Source organism: Sturnira hondurensis, unplaced genomic scaffold (genome assembly GCF_014824575.4).
Source record: "Sturnira hondurensis isolate 20B ecotype Veracruz unplaced genomic scaffold, ASM1482457v3 Scaffold0024822, whole genome shotgun sequence".
Classification (NCBI taxonomy): Eukaryota; Metazoa; Chordata; class Mammalia; order Chiroptera; family Phyllostomidae; genus Sturnira; species Sturnira hondurensis.
Genome location: NW_028097453.1, coordinates 7,812,707 through 7,840,135, shown reverse-complemented (window position 1 = coordinate 7,840,135; position 27,429 = coordinate 7,812,707). Strand labels below are relative to the sequence as shown.

Here is a 27,429-nt window from a genome sequence, read left to right as displayed (position 1 = left end):
TAGGTCAGACACACCAGCACTTTCCACTGACCTCTGAAGAGAAAGAAAGAAAATTGTTATAAGGGGCCTCGAGAATTTGTTTGGCTGAGCTCGGCTCATGCTCTGAAGAAGGTCCAGTTTTGGGCCCATCTTTCCTACTTGCTAGTGACCTTGAATGAGCAGCCTCACTTCCTTGAGCCTTAGGTCCCCTCTCTGGCTCTCCCTATCATGCGAGTTATAAGAGGCTCAGGTAAGACCAGGTTCCTGTTGCTATATAAGCCTGGACTGCTCTACTTGTGTCAGTGGATAAGCAAAAGGTAGCCTCTTGGACTCACTGTCTGCAGAAAGGAAGATGTACAAAGTCTCCTAAAAATGGTGTTAGTCTACTTGGTTCTGAAAATCAAACAGGGATTTCCATTTTCAGGGTTGACAAAAGAAAAAATCTGGTCCAAATGACATCTGAGGACTGAGTCACACAAATTCTCGGTGTGTTCTTAGGTCACTGGACTCCCTCTGTGTGGGGACCCTTACATGTCCCTGGCTCGCCCAAGCTTCTCTGGAGGCACAAAGTGTTGTTTTAAGGTCGTTGCAAACTGCTTTCTGTCATTTTTCTAAAGTGCCACTAGAAAGCAAATGAATTGTGTAAGGTTCTTTTCTCATTTTTTCTAAGCTATAATTGATCAAACACAAAAATAATTTTATGACGAGGCAGCCCACACACACATTGAGCCCTTTTCTAAAACATGACTATACGCAGTTCACGGATTCACGAATTTGTGACTGCAGAACACCAGCTCTCTGTGAGTCAGTGGGCAGAATTCACAGCAGACGCCACAGCTGCGCTTCTGGTCCTAGTTGCCCACATGTCCCCTGGCCAGGGGCAGAAATGAACCTGTGCACTGGGAAGACGGGCTACCGCCTCTTCCAAATCCCTCTACCGCCGCCTCTTGGCCCGTGCCTGAGGATGTCAGGATGCAGACTTGGTTTAAAGCATTTCACAGCAGGAAGATACAACGGCCACGGGAAGGGCCCCACCAAACATGGCCGCCTTTGTAGAGGCCGCTTCATCACCCACGGGCTGGGCTCAAAGCTGTCTACCTCGCCCTGCCAGCCGGCAGGTCACTGGTATGTCGGGCTTTCAGCACACTTGCGGGTGTTTTGCACTGGCAGCGGAGGGAGGAGCACCGGGTTTAGGACCTGGTGAACAGATGAGGCACACACCCCGGAAAGACAACAGTAAGTACATGTACAAAATAAAAAGCAAGCAGAGTTATCCTGCCACCATCCACTGATAATGTGTAACCCTTGGCTGTTTTTAGGGAAAACTGCCATCAAGCCATGCAGAGCCACGTGGGGTCAGGGAGAGGGCTGCCACTCGCAAGCACACAAATGCGGCCGAAGTGCTCACTTTCTCCCAATTGCTTCTGCAGCATCTGCAGCTCCTGTTGTGCCGCGGCCAAGGAGACTGTGGGTGTCTCACAGCAGCCAAGGAGGGGAGGGCCAGTGGAGCAGAAAGGCAGGAAGCTGGGTGGAGCTGAGGGCAACGGTGCCTGGGGGAGGCTAACCAGCTTGGGGATGGAGGGAAAATGAAGGCCTGGAAACAGAAAGTTAGGGAGAAAGTCGAGACATCATTAGAGAGAAAGGGAGAGAAAGGAAGGGGTAAAAGATGGAGAAGACGAAACTCTTCCCTGACCAGATGTCTCCTTGGGAAGTGGCTGTCACTCAGTGTGGTGCTGCCTGGGACAGCTAAGAGTGACCACTGCCATGGCCAAGGGTGAGCACTGCCACCCAGGAGGCTGGCCTGACGGGCCCTTCCTCCTTCTCCCCTGCCAGGGCCACCCTGCGTACACAGTCTGTGCTCATCTTGAGAACAACTGGCTACAGAAGGCAAGGTGGCATCACAGCAACCCCGGGCAGAGCCAGGTCAGGGCAGCCGTGTCTGAACGCTTCCTAGGGCCCTGGGTGCTGCTCTCTGCAGGGGCCTGTCCTTGCCCTGTGTCAAGACTCTCTGTGCACCTAGAGTTCCTTTTCTGAAAACATCGGGGCTCACCCTAAGGCAGGCAGGGCTGGACCAGGAGTGGACTCTGGGAAAATTTGCATTATTAAAGCATGCAATTCAAGACTCTGATGGAAACAGATTTCAGAATTCCAGAGCCATATGTTCATTCACCAAATGAAAAATAGAAGCCTCCACAAAGAGATATGGACAGAGGGGCTTACAAACCTGTCTGGGCATTCGTATCACTGGGGAAAAATTCCTCCCCCCCACACAGACTCTGAGAGTCCCTGTGCAGACCTACTGAACCACAGACCCTGGGAGGAGAGCTTGGAAACCTGCACTGAAACAAATCCTTGCAGGCTGTCATTATGCGGCTCACCTACAGAAAGGTCTTTAGGAACCTGGGAAGTTCTGATGTTTGAATCTGTCTCTTCTTCCCTAAAAACCGTTACAGGGCAGGCATCCCAGGGAGGGAGCAGACACTAAGAGTGACATGTGGAGACTGGCTCACGTGGAAGAGGACGATCACATTCCAAATCATACCCGCTGGCCCAGGACACTGACACGGTGTAAGAGCAGTGCTGCAAAGACCCCCGAACTGCCAAGTGACACAGCCCAGGCATCCTTCAGGGGGGCATTCTGATTTTGAAACCCTTGGCCTTCGCTCGGTTTGACCCCAGCTCATTTCTGCAGATGTCTACCGCGCTAGGTGAGCGGCCTCTCCCCAGGAGTTCCTGGTCCGGCTGCTGCTCACTGTGGCCTAGAAACTTGAGCCCAGGCTCAGGAAGACATGTCCTACCCCTTAAGATTTGGGCAGACTTGTTCTCAGGAGAGACGGGGTGACAGAAGGAAGCACTGTGCTTTCTGAGGTCACCTCTGCACAAATCTGACCTCACCGCACACACCCTGAAGACAGCGGCCAGTGTGGGTTGGGGGTAGGAAGACAAGACAAGGTTTGCCCTTTCCCTGCCCCATGGCTGGTGCAGACCTTCGATTAAACAGTGTGCCCTGCGCCTACGCTGATGCAGGTGAGTGAAACGTACCTTTCTAACTGGACCCAGGATACGCACCACATACACGTTCAAGGACTGCCAACCCATTCATAAACCCCGAATGAACAGAATCTTGTCTGAGGATACTGAGGCTCTGCAGCCAGGAAGTACGCAGCCCCCCTCACTGTGAGGCTACGGCACAGATAAAATGGGTAACGTACAGGGGAGCAATAGGTGTGAACTTTTTTTTTTCCTTTGGCTACTATAATCTTGGGAGGAATATTTTGCCCCTTTGTACTCCAGGGTGAAAGGAGAGAAGGAAACGAAAATGTTCATTAGCTAACTACTGATCAGAATGGGTAGGGATCTCAACGTCTGCTGTGGATTACTGATTTTTCTAAAATGTTTCAAACAACGAAAAGTCAGACACAGTGAATGAGGATGGTCTCTTCAAATATGCCCCCAAGAGTGGAAACACCTGTCCCTGAAGAGAAGTCAAACAGGCAGCTGGGGGAGAGGAGATGAGGCCCCTGCTGGCTGACGGGTGCATACCTGGGCGGACCTGGCTGGCCTCCTGGGGGCAGTTCTGGGGAGCAGGCAAGCTGACAGGGTTGCTGCTGGGTTCGGCCTTAGCCCCCGGAGGGGTGGTGGTTGATGATGGATTAGAAGACAGTACAGCAGAATGACTTGAATGATGGATGGAATCTACAAAACCCATGAATGAAAGAAAATGATGTTCCACAGAGAACTGGAATCTGGCCTGACAGTTAACCAGGGGTAACGGGAAAGAGCCTCACTTTCAGGGAAAGCACCAAGTACAAGCACTGTGACCAGGGTTCATTTCCTTATGTACAGACAGCTCCCTTAGTGAGGCAAGCCACCTTAGAGGTGATAGGCGGCAGAGAGCCCTGAAACCAGGAAAATGCACCTCCTATAGTACAAGGCGAGTGTGCAGCATCTGTGGAATGTTGCTCAGGAGCTGCACCTAACAAGATCACTACAGGAAGGAGCAGGTGTCCCATCTTAGAGAAGGAGGTCAGCCAGAGAGATTCTGCGCTTAAGAGGCAGTAGGGAAGAAAAGTCCGCCATGAGCTTCTTCCTCTCCCCACTGGGGCTCGCCTTGTGTCTAACAGCACGCACATGCTGTGCTGTGGAGACCTGGTGACAGTGGTCACTTGCAGAGTCAGGAGCACAGCAAAGATCCTGACCCACTGGGGCCTGTGCTTGGCCCTTGGTTTCAGGGCCATGTTCAGCCTGAGCCACACCAAGGTTGATCTATAAGGCCTGGTTTTGGAGGTCTCCTCTCAGCCTAGATAAAGCTGGTGCCACTCGGACAGTGAGGCTACCTGGGTGACCAGATGAAGCTTTCTTCTCTTCATAGTGTGTGTACTCGCTGGCTACATCCATGTCAGAGCAGGCTTCCAGCTCGTCAGACAGGAAGGAGGAGCTGCTGGGAGACCGGTGGGAGTCGGACAGGGCGCGGCTGCTGGAGGGCGTGAGGGAGCGTGCATCCAGCTTGGCCTGCAGAACTTCAATCACTTGCTCCTTCTCCTGCAGCTCCCTGCTTAGCCTAGTGAGGTGAGGGAGGACAACAGGTGAAATCAAGGTCACCAGACCAGCTAGCCTCAACTGAGGCACGTGAGAAAAGCCACAGAAGCCAAGGGGACCATTCCTGCAGAGAATAATTGAAATAATCCACCTCTGATTAGGGGTGTGGAGTAGGTGGGGTGCAGAGGGAGGGGAAGCAATAGCTACCCAGTGCACTGGCCACACGATATGCTGAGGACTCGGGGAGACCAAGCCAGCCCTCTAAGTACATTGCTGCTTAAAGTAGGGTCCCCACGAAAGCTACAGCCTGACTGGTTACCTGTCTCCAACAAGACGAGTACAGAAACGGAAGGTAAGCACTGAGAAACATATAGCAGTTTGGCATTGCCTTACCATCCAAGAGTACAGTAAGTGAACTCATCCGGATGACTGAGAGACAGACCACAGGTGTGTCCGATGGATTAGAAATGAAAATAAAAGCAAAACCAAAACACTTTGTCCGCCACCATGGTATTTTGAGAAGCACTGTATGGTGAAAGCACACTCATGACACAAAGTGTCTCAGACTAGTGGCTACAACCCTGGGCCCATATTTTATTGTGCATTACGAGGCTGTATGCAGTGACTCACTGAACACTGGTTTCTAAGGCACTGTCGTGACCCAGGGATCATCAATGTCTAGGCCTTCTTCACTAGGAACTGTAATATAATTATTTTTTTCCCAGGGAAATTGGGTGGCTTTAAACTAGCTGCCACCTCAACTGGGGGAAAGCCAACCTGGTGAAAAAGTACACCCTGGTCTTTAAACTCATGGGGTGGGGGAAAGAGATTTTGCCTGGGGCAACAGGCGCACAGTGCAGTGTGCAGGTGATGTTTTACTGAGTATACACTTGAAACTTGTATGGTTTTAAGGACCAATGTCACTCCAATAAATACAGTTTAAAATGTAAATAAACATATGAGGGGGAGAGGAGCAGAGGAGACCCTTGGGGATGATAAGGACCCCCCCAAATCTGGGTAGTTCATTTTTAATCAGGCTGACTCTCTGTAACCAAGCCTGAAGAATAGATATGCAAATAGAAATCAACAGAATTGTATCAAAAGAGAGTAAAGAAGTAGGTTAAAAACAGCAGTCAAGTGTTCCATGAATAAACGAATTCATTACAACCAGCATTCTCCTCCTCCGCCCGCCCCCATTTGTGAAGTTGCAGCCATGCTCAGCTCCTGGGGCCTTGTTCCTTATCCCCTGCCCAGATCCCATTTGAATTACCTGAGGGCCAGAGGCTCAAGTCCAGCTTGATCTTTCTCACTCTTATGATCTTCTGCAAACCAAATTCAGAAAACAAACAGTAAAAAAATTAGGCAGGTCCCACTTCGCACATTATAAACGCAGAAGGCTATTTGTGTAGAGAGTAAGGATTACTCTGTGTGGGTCCAGCAGATGTGGGAGAATTATTCTGGGAGGCCTCACAGTGTGTCTTTAGAGAAGAGACCCGGCAGGCTTCCCGAGCTCACTGGGCAGGCCGTCCAGGCCTGGGGTCGCCACCATGACTTCCTCTGCCCTGAATCAATACGAGAAAGTTCAAAAGGCACTTGCCCGGCTTCCTTCTACAATGATCCAGCCTCCAAGGCTGCCCCACACTGACTGCCAGTTGTACAGCTCGTGCCCTGTCCCAGCTTTCCTGTAGAGTCTACTCTTTGCCTAAGGTGAGTACCAGCCCAGGCCCTGAAGACTGATCATGCTGTACCCAGGAAGTTCTAAGCAAAGACCTCCAATAATAACCAACATTCCTAGCCCTTGTACTATGACAATCATACCTAAACCATGTCCTAAAGGGCACGGTGCTTTAGCTATTGGATATTTGAATTACATTCACGTATGATACCATGCAATAAATAAATAAAGAGAGATACCAAGAAGATAAGTCATTTGCCCAAAGCAAGTTCATGGCAGCTCCAGGCTAGAGCTTGGGTCTTGCAGTTCTAAGCTCAGGGCTCTTTTCACTATCACAAGGTCCTCTGATCTCATCTCCCTTTCTCCCCACTAGCTCTGGATACAGCGCTAGTGGATGCAGCAGCCTCCCTCCCTGAAGGTCACATTCCACGATGATGCTGTCCCTACAGTGGTAATCAAGGCCTCTCTAGCCCTGTGTGTTCCACTGCCATGCTTCCTGCCGTTCTTACTGTCAGGCCTGATCCTGTAATGGCCCTGGGGAATGAAGTGAAACCTGGATGCTGAATTAAAAGGCTGTGGTTAGAGGGGTCTAGGCCTGGGGCTCTGACAGTGACTGAAAGCGTCCCAGAGCCCTGTGGCCAACTTACTGGTGCTGAGCTTGCTGCTGAGCCGCTCTGTCAGCTGGCTCCCCTGGGCGAGCTGCTCCCGGAAGCTCTGCCCCAGGTAGTAGTCAATGTCGTTGCTCCTTAGGAGATCCTCGAAAGATTTTACTGTATCCTTTACATGCTGGGCAAGAAGATAACAGATACCTCTCCCTTCTCGTATCTTCTGGCGTAAGTAGGATAGTTCTCGGGCCTGATCCTGAATCAGGGAATCATATTTCCTAATGCAGAGACGAAGAGGAAAAAGTAAAAATGGCAAAGAGTGAATGACAGGTTATTGGGGCTTCCAACGAGACTTCTATGAGAAAATCTCTAAGGATCTCCCCCCAGTGGGATTCTGGCACATAAGCCAAAAAGGACAAGTGTTTCAGAATAAATTCTGCTCTGACAAACCATTGCACTAAACAGTTATGACACGATTCTGTATGTGTTAGTCGTACGACTGAAAGTGAATCATAAGTTCTGTGGGGGAAAGACAGCCATAGCTTTTACACCCCCATAGCGCTGCACAGTGTGGACTCAGTGATACTGATAAATACTGAGCACACTTATTGAGCAAGTACTAAGTAAACACTAAAACTAAACTGAGTAGGCTCACTTAGTCCTAAGTCTGGAGAGGACCTTTCATGTGCTCCATTCCTAAGACCACCCATGTAAATGGCAGACTGTATCACAAAGACGGCCACTGCACAGCTCCCATCCGTCACCCCCTGGCCACAAGGCTTTGCCACTCTTCCGTCCGCAGGTAGAGGCTATTCTCCATCTCCTTAAATCTGGCTGGGCTCTGTGACTACTTTCAACCAGATAGTACAGTGGAAGTGACACTGTGCCACATCCAGAGTGGCCCTTACCTGGCCTGGCAACTTGCACTTCCTGTCTCTTGGAAGCCAGCTGCCACATGGATGTGAAACTACCCTGAGACCACGCTCCTAGGAGAAGCCCAAGCCATGTGGCTCCAGGTGGCTTCCAGCTTGGGCACAGAAGCCACATGGAGAGAAAGAGGAGCCAGGGAGCAGTCACCAGACTTGTCAGTGAGGAAGCCGTGTCCAGCCCAGCCAGACCTTCCAGATGAGTCCAGCCCTCTCTACCCGCCATGGCAGCCACACGAGAGACCCCCAAGCGAGAGGCACTCAGCTGGGCCCAGTCAATCCATGTAGTTATTGTTTCAATTTGGGGCTGGTTTGTTACTCAGCAGGGATAATCAGGACAGATGCTGGGTGGCTATCTACCCAGTGTTTTTCAACACCAAGTATCAAGAACAGTAAGAATTATGGCAATAGTACTGAGAGCTTAATAGAGGGTCTGGCACAAATAATGCCCCCTTTTTATTACAAAATCACATAAGCACATAATTCTCTAACATAACAATACCACATTTGAGCACACCATATGATATTTTAGGTGTTCAAATTAAAGTTATAAATGATCACCAACCACACTTTTGCTGGACCCTGCATATGCCAGGCATCATTATAAGTGCTTGTATTAATTCACTAAAACCTAATAACTACCCTTTAAGATAACTTCTCTAATATCCTCATTTAACAAATAAGAAAATGGGCTCAGAAAGACTAAGTAGGTTGCACAGCTAGTAAGTGCCAGAGCCAGGACCCACGTCCAGGCAGTCTCACTGCGACACTGTCACCTCACTAATGTGTTCCCGGGGGGAATCCTGGAGAGCTGGTCTCTCCAGGGCGGGGCCAGCCTCCAACGCCCTGCTGGTTGCTTCTGTGTCCTTTCTTCAGACCCAGGTCACTCAACAGTAAGCGCTCACTGAAGTAAGCGCCCTGATGGGTTTTCTCTTCTACCTGCCTGGCTACCCTACTTCGAGCACAAACTCAGACATCATCAGTCATGTAAGGGTCCCCCTTACCCAGGCCACGAGGCTTGTCTCAGCTCCTCAGCCAGCTTCCCCTCTAGTCCAGTTTTCGGGAGCTGGGCCTCCAGCTGGGACACTCTCTGGATCAGACTCTCCAGATCCTTTTTAGCCTGAAGCCCCGGGGCGTAGAAAGCCCCCGTGCCATCAGACAGCCACCCCTCATCTTCGTCAGTGACACTGTGAGGTGAAGATCCCTCGAGGGTGCCAATGGCCTTCAGCTTGCAGGGTCTCTCCAGACTGGACGAATAATCACTTGTTACTGAGAGAGATCGGACCCGGCTCTTGAGGTTTTGAATGATCTTGTTGGCAGTCTGCAGCTGGGCCTTCAGATCTCGGATGTCCTTGTGGAGGACAGAGATGTCTTCTGACTTTCCATATGCCTGGAACTCCTCCTGCTTTCCCAGCTGGCTCTCCAAGGGCTTCTTCCCCGGGGGGCTGGCCAGCGTCGAGCCCAGGCGCTCCTGCTGAGAGCACAGGCCCTCCACGAGGACTGTCTCCCTGGGGCTGTCGTGCTCCTCACACTCTGAGGAAAGACAAGGACGTCTTCCTGAATAAAGGTGGGCATGCTACCATAGCCCTCCCTTCAAGGGGAGGCAGGTCCGGTCAGTAATTACGACAGCGACCCTCGAAGCAGTACTGTACTCAGCCCTGGCACTGGACTAAATACAGTACTTGTCATCCTCCCAACAACCCTGCAGGCAGGTACGGTCACCCTCTGTGTTACCGAGTGGTGAGATTTTCAGTTTGGTGGGTGTCCCTACAGTCAAAGTCCTTTTATAATAGAGAAACAATTTTAACTTATGATGTGCATATTCCCAAAAGCTCATTTGGTCTTTTCCTTAATAAGTACAACTTAGCATTTTTTTCTATAAAAATCAATTGGCTAGAACAGTTTTTTCTTTAACAGAAGTATGGTGGAAACTAATTCTAGAAATTCAAACTCACAATAAGCCTCATCTTGGGCAAGAGTTTTTCACCTGCCCTGACGGGGTGGCTCAGTTGGTTAGGTGTCATCCCGCAAAGCAAAGGTTGCTGGTTCGATTCCCGGTCATGGCACATGCTTAGGTTGCAAGTTTGGTCCCCAGTCGGGGTACATATGAGAGACAGCTGATCAATGTTTCTCTCTTACATCAATATTTCTCACCCTCTCATTCTCCCTCCCTTCCCTCCTCTGTAAAAAAGTTTTCCTCCAAACTTCCCTTCCCTCTCTGGTCCTGTGCCCTCTTCAGTCTACTAGTCTACCCCCCACCACTCCTGCTCATCAGGTGTGAGCCTGGCCAACAGCACCCAGACGTGGACGCTGACTCTGGGGAGGGAAGGTGAGCCCACATGTATGCTCTTACCGGGGCTGGTACTCTCTTCCCGCTCAGCCTCATTCTCACTTCGGCCACAGGTCTCATAGCCCAGGTCCTGGAGGTCCACCTGAACCTTCCTGCTGACCTGCTTCACCGAGGATTCACCTGCTTGTTAGAGACAGAGAGTGTTACAGGGTATCTGAGTTTCTCACATACTCAGTGTCACATACAGTGGCCCCTGGGGGCGGGAAGTCAGATCCAGAGTGAAGCTGGTGCTTCTTTGGACTCCTGTGGTAGAAGAGACCACGCTCTCCAGGCAGCGGGACTTCCTCCGCCAGGATGAGCCTCTCTCTGTCCACCACTGATGATCTCCCCTACAGACAACCTAGGCTTGGTTGGGACTAGACACCTTTAGGCAGGCATTGCATCCTCTTATCTCTAGAAGCCCCAGGGCAACTAGCAAGTGCCTTATTCACAGAAGCTCAGTAAATATTGCAACGGAGCTGAACTAATTTAGAATCCCAAGACATCTATACCTGCACTGCCCAATAAGGTAGCTACTAGCCACGTGTGACTACTTTATGTTAAATTAATTAAAGTTAAATAAAACTTAAAATTCCCAACATGAACTAGCTAGATTTCATGTGCTCAATAACCACATGTGATACAGAACATTCCCATCACTGCAGGAAGTCCTATAGGAAAGCACCGATTCTAGACCAACGGTGATGATACATTTTTGAAGAATCTAATGTGGTGCAAAGAGAAGCAAAAAAAAGAAACAATTAGTACATGTGAGTGAGGTAAAGTGGGTTGCTGACCATACCAGAAATCACCAGACCTTGATATCAATCCATTTCCTCCCAATACTCGCACTGCAAACATTTTTCTCTGCCCTCTGCAAATTAAATTAAATGGCCACTTCCACAATTCCAGGACCGTGGTCAAGATTGGGTTCTTTTCAGGTTGGGGCAGAAAAGTGAAGTTTGCAAAGCATGTAGCTTCGCCGGCAGAAGACAAGCACTTTGGTGATTAGGAACTCAAGACTTACTGAACATGACTCTGTACTTCTCCAGCTGATTGGCCTGGGCAAACACAGTGGCTTCTGATATCAGCAGCTTCTCCTGGAGATCTTGATAGCGTTGTTTGCATTGTGCCAGCTGGGAACGCAGCTGCTTGGTGGGTCCTGGGAGGCTGAATTCTGACTGTGGCCCAGGACCAGGGGCTTGGGGCTGGTTATCCAGCTGTGGAAAGGGGCCAGCACAGGGAAGTGAAGGGACACAGGCAGTCTGAGGTCACCCCCCATGCACCAAGGGCCACTTCCCCTTCTGAGCCCTGCGGGCTTTATTCCTGTGCCTGTCACAGTACTGCTCAGGCCATTTGGCAGTGACTTGCTTTCCAGATGGAGCTCCTGGAGAGCCGGGAGAATGTTTTATTTATCTCAGCACCTCCACCACACAGCACAGTGCCAATCGAGGCCACGGAGGACCTCTCAGTAAATGTTTGTTCGGTAGCTGGAAAGAGAATTGGTAGGAAGTTCCACTCATCTCCCCGCATTCCTGCCCCAGCCACCCTCTCTGAAGCCTCAGCAAAGCCCCTCCCTCTAAAAAAGATCCTCATAACCTCCTCTGAGACTCAGGGACAGAACCTGTGATTAGCTGTGATGAAAATGGCAGTGATAAGGGAAAGATGTCATTACACACCACCCGTCTGGGCTGTGTTAAAACCCGCGCACGCCTATCGGGCATCCCGCTGAAATGACCTGTTTCTGTGCCATCTTTCCCCTCCGCACTGAGTACCTGAGGGACAGAGCTTCCTGCCAACACCTACTGTGTTACTAGAAAAGTAATCACGTGAGACATATTTCTGGGAATTAATTACTTGAGAAATATTTATGGGATAATGCTGCAAAAGGCTTTCTAAGACTGAGCATGTGAGGAATATCATGCCCACTGCTTGTGGTGCAAAGGTGCCCTTCCCCAGTACCTCCTGCCCCCGGGCAGGACTGCTTGAGGTAAAACCTGACACCTCCAGCCCTCCTCCACAGGGCCCTCTCCCCATCTCATCCCAAACTTACTTGGTGAGCATCCATTGCAAGGGCAGCCCCGAGGTTGAGGCTCTGGGGTCTGGGGTGGGGCCTCATGATCACATCCTCCTCTTCGTGGCCTTGGGGCTTCCCAGGAGGGCACACCGGCTCTGTGCTCATTGCATCGCTCTCCCTGGCCAGCTGCACCAGGAGCCCTGGATTAAGTTTACTAGTGCCTTCCTTGCTGCTCAGCGCCAGCTGTTCTTTGAGGAGGTTAATGGTGTTGTGGGCATTCTTCAGTTTTCCCTGGAGCTTTCTGAACTCAGCCTGAAGGCTCTTCTCATTCAGATCCCCTTTGGCCACCACAGTCTCCACCATCGCCTCGCCCTTCTCCTTGTCCTCCTCAATCTCCCATCCATCAGACATGGCTTCTCCCATCTGCTCTTTCAGCTCTGCGTTCTCAAGGCAAAGGCTCAGCATAGTGTTCCTGCCGGAAGCATACATTATCAAGGCCCAAGTTCGACCCTGACCTCAGTTCCTAAAAGCCCATTGACCCACGTCTCGCCCCAGCATAGACCCAGCAACGCCAGAACATGACTTGACCTCAGAGACCTACAATAACACTCTCATTTACAAACAAGAAAACCATGGCTCAGGCAGAGTAAGAGACTTGCCTGTGCCCCCATAGCTACCTGGTGGCAGCAGCATCATTAAAAATCTGAGACTTTAGATGCCCGATTTTGTGGTCTTTATCTGTGCCATACAGCCTGATATTCTAACTTTCTCTGGGCCCTGGAGTAAGCAAGGGTACTTCAACTGTTAAGCAAAAAAATAAAGTCCTTGCCTGGGACAAATTTGTTAGCATAGACTCTACAGTTCTATTAATTACCATCAGTCAGTTTTCAACTACTGGACGAGAAATTGGGACCCAGGAACACAGAGGAAACAAATACTACTAATCAGAACTTCAATCGAATGAACTTTTGTAACTATCTGCTTCATGTCTGACTGCCGCGACAGAAGATCGTGAGAGCAGGAGCTCTGTCCTGTCCGCCCTGTATCCCCAGTGCCTCCACATTAAAGAGATAAAATGGACTCAACCAATAATTTTCACCGAGCCATTCTAGACCCACTTTTTCCTCCCACCAAATCCTATAGTCGGGTTGGTGGAAGCAATGAAAACAATATGGCTTTAACGAGGCAATTCACTATCTATTGTTTTAAAGCCAAACAATATGGCTTTAAAATAGGCAATTCGCCCAACCTCTTTGAGCCTCAGTCTCCTACATAAAATAAGGATTATGACATTTACCTAGTGGAGTTATTGGATGCTTAAATGAAACTACATATGCATGGTGGTTAGCTCAGGGTCTGCAGTGGAGAATCCTTTAATTCTGCTGAACCAGCGGCAGACCTGAGGAACCCTAACATCAGGATCCGATGGCGTGCTTTCAAGGCCCATGAATCTACAGTTTTGCTTCAGTTCCACAGGTGCTTCTCCAGTGTGCTACACTGAGAATTGCTGACTAGACGAGGCGAAGGAAATGAATAATTCACCACTTGAAGCACCAGCAGTTGGCTATGCCCCGAGATTCAATTGCTCGGAATCCTGAAGTTTTGGAACCAAGAGCAGAGTTTGTCTAGTACTAATTCAGGAAGAAAATACTTCAGGACCTAGGACTTGGGACAGACTATCTCTGAGAGGGTTTCCTCAATGGAGAACAACGGAGCTGGTATTTCACCAAAACGGAGGTGTAAGAAGGAGTAAAAGGGACACATGTGTAGTAGAGAAAAACACTGAATATTTTAACTCTATGCTTTGGGGGAAAGCCTATTGTTTTCACAGTACAAACTAATGAAAACAAAGCTCAACAAAATCTTCTCAAGAGGTAAGCTATGCATTAATTATATACATTCTATCTTCTGCAATATCAGGGAATCTGAAGGTTGGGTAGAGAGTTAAACAAGTCAGAGTTTCCGGTCAGTAACTCTCGGGGAAAAAAGGAAAATAACGCTTGCCCCGGCTGAGTGGCTCAGTTAGTTGGAGGGCTGTTCCCCAACTCCAAAAGGTTGGGGGTTCAGTCTCCATTCAGGGAGCATAAGGGAGGCAAACGGCTGATGTTTCTCACATCGATGTTTCTCTCTCTCTTTTTCTCTCCCTTCTTCTCTAAAATCAATAAATACATCCTTGGTGAGAGTAAAGGAAAAGGAAAATCACCCACAAAAATATGTGCATGTGGTTTGACTGTGAGTTCAATCAACTGTAGGATCCAAAGAGAGAATGGCGTTCTTACCTCTGACAGCTCAACTGAGTTTACGTAGAACAGAGTTTAAGTAAAACTCATCCTTTAACTTAAGTGGACTTTAAGGAAAGAAATTCCAGGCTAACTCCGAGTAAAAGAACCAACAAAAAAGAACCATGAGCACAGGAATGATTCAAACACCGTCTGACAAAGTATGTAGTGTGAAGGAAAAACACAGACTGTAAAATCTGGGAGCCAGGGGTCTAGCCCTGGACTCTTACCCAACCTTGAGCAAGTTACTAGAACTTTTTAGGCTTGAGTTTCCTCAACCACAAAACAAGAACAGTAGGTTAGATGCCAAGGTCCTCTCTAGTGCTACTGTAATTCTAAAATTCAGGGATGTTTCAGGGGGACCTAATAGGCGGGGGAATAATAGGGCATGAATGAGAAGTTGTGCGTCTGCAGCGCCGTGCTCTAAGCGACAGGCCATGCTGATTATGGGTAATCCGGGATGCATGAATACATGAATTGACCCCATGTTACCAGCACGTTCCCCAGCATCTTTTGGGGGGGGGAGGAAGAAAAAGGCATTAAAGACAATGTGGCCAGTCTAGCCCGTGAATCAGCTATTTGCCACTTTTGTGAAGATACCAGAGAGTAATAAAATTGTTGTTCTGTCATTCAAGGCCTCGTGCTCCTGGGACAGAGCTGAGTAGAGACAGAGTTTATGCTTCTCGTAAACTGTTCTGGTTGTGCACACAGCAGTGAAGCATCTTGGGTGCCAGGAGATTCCTTATATGTTCCAATCAATTCAAAAGAGCAATACCAGTTATACAACTAGATTTCCACTCCTGATTATCATCTGGATGGCTAAACATGAGCAGTATCATATGAAATTAAAATGAGCTTTATTTGAATAATTTGAAGGGTAATTATCGATAATCCCCATTATCCAATATTATTCACTTTTCTCTAAAGGACTTGCAGAACCACAATCGCCTGGAGCCTCGGATGTGGACCGAGAAGCCCCACGGCAGCGTGGGTGCTTTGGCTGCAGCAAGGTGAGTCCCTGGGCTATGGTGGCCTCTCAGTTGGCAGGCTCCCCGTCTCTGGGGCTATGTCCTACCTGATGTGGGCCACCGAGGAGAATCCTGCTTCCTCAATTTGAGCCTTTAGCTCTTTCAGTTCCCCCTCAGCTTTCCTCTTCTCCTCTAAGTGCCGGTGGATCTCAGCTCTCAGGCGGAGCATTTCCTCCTGAAGACCCCTGTCATTTTCCCCTCCTGTCGGGAACGGAGAGGGAAGAGACACCTTCTGGGTCTCCACAGCTGCCAGACTTTTCTCCAAAGCCACTCTGATGAGCTGAAAGAAAATCATGGTTTAAAGAAGTCAGGTCATTGAAGAGGACTCAAGAGGAACACTGGATCCCACAGGCAGCCTTGAATGGGAACTAGAAAAGGCAAACCTAAAATGAGCTCCCTCCAGTTCTTCCTCTGCCGTAAGGGCCCTGGGGACTGGTCTGGGTGGGGAGGGGACATCTCTGCGGGCAGGAAGAATTGTTGCCATGGGCAGGAAGAGGAGATTCCAGAGGTGGGTGAGGAAAAAAAACACGGCAAATAATAAAAAACAAATGCAAACAAATGAGGTTTAAATGGGACTGGAAAATGTGGGCTCCGTGATTCTTCTCTTCCTGAGGGGGCAGATTTCCCTGAGTCTGCTCACTAGTCAGGAAGCTTCCTAGGCTCCAAGACTCTTGAGCCCTTGACTGCGAAGATCAAGATTCCAGACCCCAGAGCTCAAACCCCAGGGCTGTGCTCTTAACTCAGGGTGATTCGGAGAGAGGACTCAGGGCGCTCCGCAGTCAGGAGTCACGGTCACAGAATCAGAGTCTGGGCGAAGCGGCAGCTTAAGACAAAGCAAGCTCAATTTCATTGGCAGCAGGAGCTCACACCCCACAACTGCTGGGAAGTTGAAGTGAGGCCACTCCCACCAGCAGGTGATTTCTCTGGATGGTTGATCGCCCCTTGCCCATGCTGCCTGCTAAACTCTCTCAACAAATCTAAGCACGTGAGATGAAAACAGGGCAGCAACGATTTTCCACCACCCTTTTAAAAATACTCTTGAAGTTACTCCTCAGTGTTTTCACTAAAGCAGATCATACGATTTTTCCTCCACTGAGAATTTTTAACTTTTAGACTTTCTTATTCATCTTGGGCTCCTCTCCAATTTTCCCTATGCTTTTAAAAGTGCAGAAACCAAACCCCGAGTAAGATAATCGACTTAGTGAACGACTAATTATTTCAGTGCAAGACTTTGCCTGTCTGTCCACTACTAATCCCGTATACCCCAATGTCATGTTGGCTTCTTTCTCCTCTCAGTAGCAACATTTTGAGGTTTTACCTCCCTTCAGGTCAATTTTGACCTCCCAATTTCCCGCCTCTCCCCGTAGCTGTTTCTGGGTCATGCTGTTTGTCATCTTTCATCTCTGTAAATATCAGGACTGTGCTTGTCATTTATGAATTCATCCTGCCTATACAAAATCATTCCCCAAGGTCCTCAAAATATTTATGCGCATCTCCATAAATCACGTAGTGGCTGCTTGATTAAGGAGGACACATCGCAGAATTAAATGCTTTATTCCTTCATTCAGGTCACAAATATGTTGAACAGAACAGGGTCCCAAGGAGCACAAATGGGTCAGTGACTAATACTGCTGCCTGACTTGGCACAAAGCTACTGGCTTTTGCTTTTGATTCCATAACAGAGCACATGGTCTAGGTTTCAGGTATGTGATGGGGTTGACTCACAGCATGTATGTGCGAGGGCGATTTGGAGCATAGCCGTTGGGGTTGTGAAGAGATGTGCATCCAAGGCAGAGATGAAAGAGGTGAGCCAACACGACTGCTCATTTCCTAGGCACTCAGGCCCCCCTGGGATTGTGAGCCCGAGATCTGGGGGGCTCTGGAATGTCTGTCTCTGCGCCCCTGTTGCCAGACTGGGTTGGACCGGTGGCTCTCCTGCATGTATGTGTCACAAAGGCTCTGGGGCAAAATAAAGGAAGGGGGATTGGCTAAGACCACGTTAGAAAGTTTAGAACCCCAGCCCCCATGGACACTGTGTGAATCTGTCTGTGTAAGATCTGCAACTACCCTAAGTAAACGCTGCCATCATCTTTAAATATGAGCCCATTTCTTCTGTTCTAAACCTTAAGGGTTCCTTCTGCTTAAAAAGAATGTCTAACTTTAACGATGCCTGCCTATTTTTAATGTGCCTTCTGCAGGAATATCTTTTTCTATTGATTTAGATATATCTACTTTATTTAAATAAAAAATGAAGACCCATGGAATGTTAGCCTTGTAAGGGACCCTAAGGTCCATCTGGTCTAATCTCTCAACTGAAAACAAGAAAAGGAAGATCTGATTTGTTCCCAGGCTAATTTGGGTTTTCGTATTTCCATGTCAAAGGAAGCTTACTTTGGCTAACTTATCTTTAAAATTTAAATGCAAATGCATGAAGGCTAATATTTCTCCTCCCCCCAAGTCAAAACCCAAGTATGTGTGGTGGCAGTATAAATCCTTTATTTCTATTATTAATTATATATCTTATAGGGTTCCCCCCCTTTTCACATTTCCTATTCATCTGCTCTGTTGCTCCCACTGTGCGTAACTCAACTATTTTGTGTCCTGGGTTTCCATCTGCCCCACCGAGGTCTACGTGTAGCTCTGATCTCTTGTCGGAATAGGGCTGTTTCGTTTTTACCCTATTGTTTCACGTCTCTCACCATGTAAGTCAGTTGTCTGACGGCATTAAGGACATTAACGATATTCTCTTCTCAAGTTCATCACACTAAGTCTACCCACTTTCCTCTCCTTTGATTTGAATCTTGATTCTTGATGAACTTTTCTCCCGCAAAAGTTTAAGTATGACAGTAACTCACTTCCTTCACAGGAATTTTTAAGTATTTATTACGGACCTTACAGTTGACAGAATGGAAATTACCATCATGGCCGGACCTGACACTTCCTGAGGTGGGTGAGTTCAAATATAAGGACAGAGCAACTTGCTTTGGCCAAAAGCTGGTTCCTGCCTTGGAAGAAACACAAAATTAGATGTGTTTGTTAGGGCGCTTGTGTGTATGCTTGAGGTAGGAGGGGAGCTTTGTGTTGAGAACAAAGTCAACCTTCCAAGAACACAACTAGAAGAAGCTCAGAGCCCATATTCTTAAGGAACCATTTTCCTTGGAAACGAGCAAACACATTTTTGAGACTCTGGACACAAAACAGTTACGGCAAAAAAAAAAAAAAGCTTTATTTAATTGGTAGCAGAAGAGTCACACCCTCAAGCTCCAGAAAAGTTCAAGTAAATTTACAATGATTTCACACACCTCTTACCCAAGATTGAAGATCCGAGTTTCAAGGAAAGGTGATGGAAAGCAAAACGGTCCTTACCCAAGATACTCTACATCCAATAGGTATATATGTACTTTGACTACCATGAGTCACGCCCCAATCCAAAGATTTTTTGAACCCGTAATTTACTATCTCCTATGCCAAGTAATAGGCAGACATTGCAAGGGAAACACAAATGCCCCCACTAAAGGTTTATTTCAGGATGGAACTAACCTTCTCAAAATGTGTTCTGGTCATTTTCTCCATGCCAGGCTATAGGAAAATAGGTTAAGGAAGAAACGACTTTACTGACCAGTTTGCCTACATCTGAGAATTAGAGTGAAGGCCTTGCCAATGAGAATTGGGCTCTCTTCATATCTGTGTCTCCTGTTCATTTAGTCTGAAGTTAATCCTGATCCACGGTAGCGAAAACCATCAGTGACTTGCTGACAGCTCAGCCTAGCTCTGTCTTGGGGTGGACATTTGGCAATCCTGCAGAGCCGTCTTGCTCACCTAAGATCCTCAATGAAACCAGGAAGTGAGAGGCAGAGGGACCTGTCCAAAGGGGCTGTGGTGCACATAATTAAAGTTACAAGCACTGGTCAGCAGGATTCAAAAGAAGCTGTTCAAGCAAAAGGAGAAGTAGAGCTCATGCAGAAACTCAAGGGAAAAGTAAGGGTTAGGTATGTCTAGAGCAATAAAGAGAGGATCTCGACAGAAGGTACAGAATCTGTGTTGAGGATGCGAGATGCTCCAGACAAATACTCGTGTCTTCAAGAGCCAAAGATTGCAAAATCCTCAGATTATGGAACTGCTTGCTTGTGCTCTTCTTGTTGGTTTATTAGCTGTCTCTTCCTTTTCTTGTGCAGGACACGTACAGGCCGACCCAGAAAGCCTCATTTCCCCTACAGTTTTCCTAATAGCCCCAAGGAAGTTATCAGTAAAAATGCCCAGTGACCTCTCCAGGACAGGTACCAGTAATTCATGTTCTCTTTAATAACTCAGAGAGTCACGGGCATGGTCCATGTAGGAGATGTGAGCGCTCAATGTCACTGGGGACACATGGGAGTACCAGTGAGTGCTGTGGTATCTCTACTGGTGACTTAATCTCTGAGATCCAGGATATTCGACTCTTGAGCTTCATTGATGGTTGGTGTTTCAGCCTTGGGTTCCGAATTCTGAGGTGTGACAGGGGCTTGCTCTTGAAATGTCGTATCCAGATCACCGACGGGTCGTGAGCTGGGTGGTCCAGCCAGTTGCCCAACAAAGCTCTCTTTTATACAGTAAGATTTCACGGAGAACGATTCTGATCCTCTTAGAGTTTCTCAGAGAGCACTCTCCCAAAGCAGGTCCCAGGTCCTGCTACCTCCCCAAGTGGCCCTTCGATGACTCTCTGTCTTCTGTGGTGTGTTTCAGTTACAAAAGCCCAAGAGGAAAAGTGTCTGTGGTCTTGTAAGTAAATATTCTCCTGAAACTACAGCTATAGACAGTACATGAAGCACACGTGGGTGAGGGGGAAGGGAGCAGGAGTAAGAGATAGAAGGAGTAAAAACAAAAGAGTGGATTGAAGAGAAAAACAGAGCGAGGAGGGAGGTAGGCAGGGTGGCTGGGAAGCTCAGGGAGGGCAAGAAGAAGACCAGGAAGTGCCTTATATAAAAAGATAGCTCCTCATCTCGGTCCACAAGGGCTGCAGGAGACCACCGGACCCCAAAGGGCTATGAGCCTTCCACCCTGGGACCCAGCACCTGACTCGGACTTACTTGCTGGTGGCTGTTGTGTGCAGCCTCCTCCTCAATACTGTCAGTGAACTCGGTGCTCGCATCTTCGGTGTCGTCCCCTGCAGCTGCGCCTGGAAATAAGTCCAGAAGAGAAAGGTGACTCCCTTCACAGGTGGCTTCCAGACAGCAGCTAAAATTACACTCTTTTTGCCATCTGCCTCTGATTTTTTTCCCTTTCCCATAGGTGGCCCCCTAGCCACCTGGGCCAACAGAGAAGGCAGAGCCAACGTGCCCAATCTGTAGAAAAAGCCTTCTTGCTGTATCACAGGATACTTTCTTACTAACACTAATACTTTCAAGCTTAAGTCTCAAAACATAAGCTGGCTTAGCCTGCACAGACCTGTACCTACGGAGCCAACTGTCAGAGGGGTTACCCCTCTCACCTATTTCCAGAACATCTGAATTATGCCTCCTCCTGCCACTGACAGGCTGTTTAACAACCTAGCATGACTAACCTTTTTCCTACCAGTGAGTGTTGACAGGGTCCCTGATTTTCTGGGGACTAAGGTAGTTCTGCCTTTCTCATACGTTTTCATTGTTGGGATCAGCTGTGCATGGGTGACAATCTCTCTGAGGAACCCTGCTCTAGGGTCCCTGTGTCCTACACAAAGCTCAGATCTCATCAAGACCCAAGGCACGGAATGGTTCAGGTGTTCCTTGATTCCTTCTTCGACATTCCCCGTCCCCATCTCTCTCAGACTCTTGTCTAATGCTGACATCCATTCCTGAGGGGTTCCTGCACTGCCTGAGTAGCACTGAATCCATTCTTTCATTCCCCACAGACAGACACAGTCATCCCAGGGCACACATACCTACACCCCGCACTAAGGGACAAGAAGCTGCAGCTGGTGGTCTGGGCAAAGGTCTAGTGCAGCGCTGCCCAACAGACTTGCTGCAGTCCTGTGTCTACGCCACCTAGTCCAGTAGACACTGGCCACATGTGACTACTGGACACTTGAAATCATGGCCAGTGTGACTGAGGAACTAAAATTTTGATTTAATTTAAACTAAAATTCAAACAGCCACATGTGGCTAGTGGCTTCTGTGTTGAACAAACCAAGACCATTTCTTCCTCTCCACATCTGTGAGAATAAAATACTGTCTGGGCATCCAATTTAGACTAAGGCCTATGGCCCACACTATAGACGTCTTCTGAAAGTGTAGGAATTTATGATGGTTAATTCATTCAAACACCAAAGAAAATCTACCTTGACACTCTCTGGGTCTTATAAAACCTACTCAAGTTGGAGAACCTAGAGATCTAGTGGCGACCCTGACCTTGGCAACCAACCTGTTCAAACTCCTCTTCTGACCACTGAGTAGTAGTAACCTGGACCTCAAAGACATTAGGTGGCTTGTCCAAGGTTATAAAGCTAGTCCTGACAAGCCCTGTCCCAAGAAGCTGAGTCTCTGGACTTTCAATGGCAACTCACTGTTCCTTCTAGTTACAAATCAGATTTTTATCTTTATTTCTTCCTTCAAGACTAAATCCCTACTCCTAAACTCAGGCATTCATGGATGAAAGGCCCTGCAAGAATAATGGGAATTCACTACCATCTGCATATTAGGTGAACTGGGGCAGTTCACACCCACATTCTACCTCAGCACCTGTGAGTTCATGCCAGAATGTTTGCAATGGTCTGAGCCAATCTCATTCAAGTACTGAAGGAGTAAAGAAGTAAGCAAGTTGTCCCGACAGCTTAATCTTATGACTCATTCCCTGATCACCGTGAATGTTGTGTTAACGTGGCATCAAGGCAGTACCCTGTTCAATAAAGCCCTTCCAAGGCACCTCTACCACTGAGCATCTTTAGAGATCCGTGGCAGGCAGGGCACAATAGAAATTTCCAATGCTTGTTCTTTCAAACCAGCCTCAGAAAGACCTCATTCAGGACATTGGCTGTGTAGAGGTGAATGAACACACTCCCTAAGTTTTGGCAGCCCTCTGAGTCTAGGATGCTAATTCACTTGAGGGTGTCCATGTCATACATTATGTTTACTTTCAAAAAATGTTTTCTATACAGCAGTACAGGTCAGAATCTTTATTTTTTTCCTGCAAAGAAAATGAATAGCCTCACTCAGTGACAGATTAAGACAAGACACTTCATTGTTTCCCTTCTGAGTGTTGGGCTAGAGAAGTGATTTTCAACTGGTGTGCCCTGACACAGCACACTGGTGTGCAGTAAAATTTTTAAAAACACGCCACACCTGATTATTTAGTCAGGAGGACTGACCCCTTTTCCCTTAAACTGTCCAATAAAAAAATGACAACACCCAACACAACAATAACCATCTGGTGCAAATGAATAAAAATGGCACCATTTTTTCTGTCAGGTCAGCAAAAAAATTGTGTGCGCCACAGCATTTCGGTAATTAGTTTGTGTGTGCCATGCGATGCACAATGTTGAAAATCGCTGGGCTAGAGGATGACCTTGTGGTTGAAGAAAGCACAGCTCCAAGGTCAGGACCATGCTTGGCTGTACAGCCAGCAGGCTGGGCCCGCATCCCAAGGGGAGTCCCGTGCTAGCTTCCCGGAGTAAGGTAAGTGGTGATCAGAATGGGTGATTGTCACCGGTCTCAAAGGCTTTTGTCTAACTTTCTGCCCTCCACTGCCTTTCTGATGCCACATCTGCATTTCTAGATAAGCTGTCTCTTTAATTCATTCAGGGGCAGAACACTATGCTTTCCACTTCATCAGGAGTTCAATTGGAGACCAAGCAAGAATGCTCATTTCGTCCCAACACTCCACTGTACAGGGGTTTGCCTCCCTTGGTTATTTTTCTAGCTGGTCTGCTATTCTTCCTTCGGGACAGCTTTAAGGGCTGCTTATCCTTTCATCAATTTAAATCAGAGTGTTGAAAGCCTTTTTTGTGTTATAGTGGGGTAAGATAAAATTCTTATAATATAGAAAATATTGAAATGCATATTGTCCCACACAAGGTCCTGTATATTTTACACTACACATCCCTCTTTCTGTTGTGAGTTTTTTTCATAAATGACAATATAAGAGCTTTTTTGTGGGAAATATTCCTTTTTAAACTTTTTTCCCTCCTTTCTAAGTTTATAGGGCAACAAAACTAACTTGGAATATTTTAAATTTCTAATTTAAAGGTCCTATATTTTAATGAATCTACTACTTATTCTTCATAAATGTGAAATATGTCACTTTTGGAATCTGTGAAAGCTAAGAAACTTCACTCAAATTTGACTTGCTTCTCTAGGTTTTATCTCAGTGTTAAGTGTTACATGTTAGACTAGAAATTTTATTAAAAATTTTTATCTGAGGCTTCAATGGTGGTTCTCAACTTGTGGTTCTTGCAAATTTCTAGGCTCTGAACCACACATAATGAGGTGGTACCAAAACCTTCTTTTTTTAGATTTAGAAAATTATGTTCTACCAGCTATCTGATTATAAAGTACACAGAAATTAAACACACCTCCGAAATACTACAAAATCCTTGGGCAAAAACTTAAGTGTTATGCAAGTATATTCTTTTTATCTTTGAGGCAAAAATTCATGTTTGTGGCACTTTAAAATGGAGGATGGCACAACTATTAAGAGCTTGGGCTCTGGAGCCAGAACGTCTAGTTTCTGCCTCCGTCGTTACATGAGTTATGGCAAGTCACACCCTCCCATACCTCAATTCCCTCAGTTGTTAATTACGGTTAATAGTGATATCCACTCCCTACAGCTGTGAATTTTAAAAGATGGCTACTTTTGAAATGCTTAGAACAGTGCTTGGCATATGGTGTGTACCAATAAATATTGCCCTTAAACACTATTATTTTCTTGTTATTGTTGGTAAACTGAAGTGGCCCGTGGGCGGAAAAGGTGAGGGTTGAAAAAGCAGGCCATGGAACCTAACGGTACCCAGCAGAGGGGAATTTTATACCCAGTGTTTTTAACTACATGATCTTGACTGAGTCTGTCTGCACTTCACGTCCCAGTATTTCCCCCAACAGGAGGTTGGAAATAATACTTTGCTCCCCCTGCTCCACAGCACCATTGAAAGAACAGAGTTGTAAGTAGGATGCACTCTTTTGAATAATAAGGTGCTTCACACATAGGGCTCATCATCAAATTATAACAGCCATAGAACTCCGTCATGCATGAATGAGCCTTAGAGGGAAGGTCATGAAGTGTCATGGTCAGTCTTCAGTGAGGAGCCCAAACACGGCTGCAAGGAGACGATACTCCCCAAACTCTACAGTCATTACTATGTCCTCTGTAAGCTGTTAACATGCAACTAACAGATAAAGAGTAACATCTTCCCATATAGTTACTCAGAACAGAGGAGTCACAGCTACTTTGAAAGTTCAAAGAGCTAAAAACTTTACAGCACGAACAAGTTCATGGTGTCAAGCACCGGATGTTCCTTCCCTCAGTGCCAGGCTTATGCGCCAGGTTCTCTGGGTGCATCTTTCACTTCTCGGCACTCTGCTACGGGCTCATTACAGGAGCTTTTACATGTGCACATCATGCCCCAGCTGTTGCTGGCGTAAACATTGTGATGCTATACGAGAGAATCAAAGAAAAACCTTCTGTCAAACTGCAATTTCACCTGCATTCACTCCCTTCTGGATCGTGAGAAAACTTGGAGATTTGGCAGTCCTCCATAAACTTCTGCCGAGAAATAAAATTCTTTAACTAGACAGATTCTGATCATAGAACAGAAGCAGCTAGAAAACTGTTGTCTGTGGTCAAGCCCCTTCATGGTATATCTTTGTCTTTAAATTGCAACATTCTTAAGCAGCCTTCCAGCTTGTTTTATTCAGAAAGCAACTGTTTTCAGTGCTTGAAATTCTGTGATTTTAAGGAATTCTTCCTGCTCATGGTCTCTCTTGTCCCCTCAATGGATGCAGGAAGCAGGCCTCTCCAGGAACGTTTATGAGGACAGCACCGCCCACCACAGTTTGGTTCCTCGCAGCCCCATCCCACTTCCTACTCTTCTCCTTCACAAGGAGAGCAAGAACGGGTTTTAAGGTAAAGTAGCCCACTTCACTTTTCTGCAGGATATATAATATTGTTTCTTTAGTCTCACTTCCTTGAAAGAAGAAAAATTTGGGTTTATTCCTCTTCCTTCCTTTAGTTACATAAATACAAAGGCGTTCACTCATTCCAGAGCCTTACTTTGACCTGGAAATTCAGTACAATGATCAACAGACTGATTTTCCTACAAGAGGAAAAAAAAAAAGATATGAGCTCTTTCTACTTTTTTTCCATAAATCTTTTAAGAATGAAACCAATAGTGACTGTTTGGCCTTGGATCTTTTTATTGATCAGTAACAATTTTAGTGTGCCTCTACTCAAGTAGCTGAAATTCTAACACGTAAAAAAAAGTACACTCTCCATCCACTTCAGTATAAATGATAACACAGTTTAGCACAGTACTGTGCTGTCAAGAAATAAACTTCAAGAGAAAACATACAGCTAATTTTGACGGGGAAATAGTCCTGGAAATAATCTAATGCCAAGTGACTGCATCATTGAACATGTCACTGCCTCCTTCCTTTAAATTGTTACGAATCACTTGAATTTTTCTCAACAGCTCTCGAAGCAAACTTTTAAGTAATAAAAGTAAAGCTGTTGTTATTATCAAACCAATAGTACTTCATGGTAACAAATTCATGATTTATAAAACACACTTCTATATACACAAATGCAGCTTGAGAGGTTGGTAGTTTAAAGCAATGACTTTGATAACTGCAAAAAGCAGCACTGCACACTCAGGATACACACTACGAGCAAACCTACAGGTATTTGCTAGACAACTGTGAGCTCCTTCATGGGAACAAGGAAGCTGATTTGGTTCATGTACTTAACACCCCTACTCTTCAGATTATTTTAGATCAAACATTGTCTGACGTTGCTGAACTTTCCATTTTCATCCTTCCAGAATTAGAGGAAGAGGAAAATAAAATGATAAAGATTTTTATTTCTGGAATTTGACTTTAAACAACAAAAAGGGAAAGCAATGCAAAAACAATTAGTACATGACTTTATAAGTTTAATTTTCTTATTTGAAATCTAGAGCCCTGGCTGGTGTAGCTCAGTGGACTGAGTGCGGGCTGGGAACCAAAGGGTCGCCGGTTCGATTCCCAGTCAGGGCACATACCTGGGTTGTAAGCCAGATCCCCAGAAGGGGGCACATGAGAGGCAACCACATACTGATGTTTCTCTCCCTCTCTTTCTCCTTCCCTTCCCCCTTCTCTCTAAAAATAAATAAATAAAATCTTTTAAAAAAGAAATCTAGAAAAATTAGTATTGTCAGCTCTACAATTTTGTGTTCCCCTTCTCCTTTCCATCCTCTGTTGGAAGCTAATTACAATGCAGATTTTTTACTTGGGAAACTCATCCCAGCTCATGTGATTACACAGAAAGAAGTTGAGGACTTACCTTCCGTCAAAACTCAGCCTATGTCACAGCATCATGTTTGTCTTGAAATCATAATAAAAATGGTTTAACAACATTCTTGCTCCAAATGACTAGTGAGAGGGTGGCTTAAATCACACTCCAAAATGCACGAAGAAGAAACCATTACCCTACAGATATCACTGGAGTACTGACCACTGACTCGCTCCTTTGTTTTCATTATTGGTTGCCTCGTGAGCTCCAGAGTCCTAGCTACTCTTTCTCCAGTGCAAATGGTTCCATGTTACCAGACGGGGAAGAAAAGCTGAGCTTTAACCCAAAGAGAAATGAGAGAAAATACTCTACAGGCTTCATCTCACAGGATGTTAGTATCTGAAAAAGAAAGCTAGTTGCATTTATTCTACCATCAGTACAATTTCTAAAAGATGAGTTGGAGAATAAACTGGGTGTAGGTTACTAATATTTCTTCCTGACTTCTTGGGAGCTTCGTCATGTTTCTCTGCAGGACACTGGCTGCACGTTGGTAAAATCATTACTGAGTAAGTAGGACCTCAACTTACTGAGGCCCTAGTTGAAGAGGGATGTGAAATGTGAA

At 46.7% G+C, this 27,429-nt stretch overlaps 1 protein-coding gene across 25 annotated transcripts in view; it reads right to left on the bottom strand.

Moving 5' to 3' along the window:
- PDE4DIP (phosphodiesterase 4D interacting protein) overlaps window positions 1–27,429 on the bottom strand; it is a 203,720-nt gene that overhangs the window by 24,109 nt on the left and 152,182 nt on the right. For 12 of the 25 annotated variants that reach the window (XR_005065431.1, XM_037038745.1, XM_037038765.1 and 9 more), the window contains 11 exons: window positions 20,444–20,532; window positions 15,425–15,657; window positions 12,107–12,542; window positions 11,081–11,273; window positions 10,078–10,197; window positions 8,729–9,257; window positions 6,841–7,076; window positions 5,789–5,840; window positions 4,317–4,540; window positions 3,523–3,675; window positions 1,388–1,573 (listed from right to left, as the gene is read on the bottom strand). Coding sequence is in view for 24 of the 25 variants with exons in the window: in XM_037038745.1 (XP_036894640.1) it covers window positions 1,388–1,573; window positions 3,523–3,675; window positions 4,317–4,540; window positions 5,789–5,840; window positions 6,841–7,076; window positions 8,729–9,257; window positions 10,078–10,197; window positions 11,081–11,273; window positions 12,107–12,542; window positions 15,425–15,657; window positions 20,444–20,532 (2,451 nt within the window). In the remaining variant the exon portion in view is untranslated. Of the gene's footprint in view, window positions 1–1,387; window positions 1,574–3,522; window positions 3,676–4,316; window positions 4,541–5,788; window positions 5,841–6,840; window positions 7,077–8,728; window positions 9,258–10,077; window positions 10,198–11,080; window positions 11,274–12,106; window positions 12,543–15,424; window positions 15,658–18,881; window positions 18,957–20,443; window positions 20,533–27,429 lie in introns of those variants that run through there. The other 13 variants (XM_037038746.1, XM_037038751.1, XM_037038760.1 and 10 more) reach the window with 5 other exon arrangements.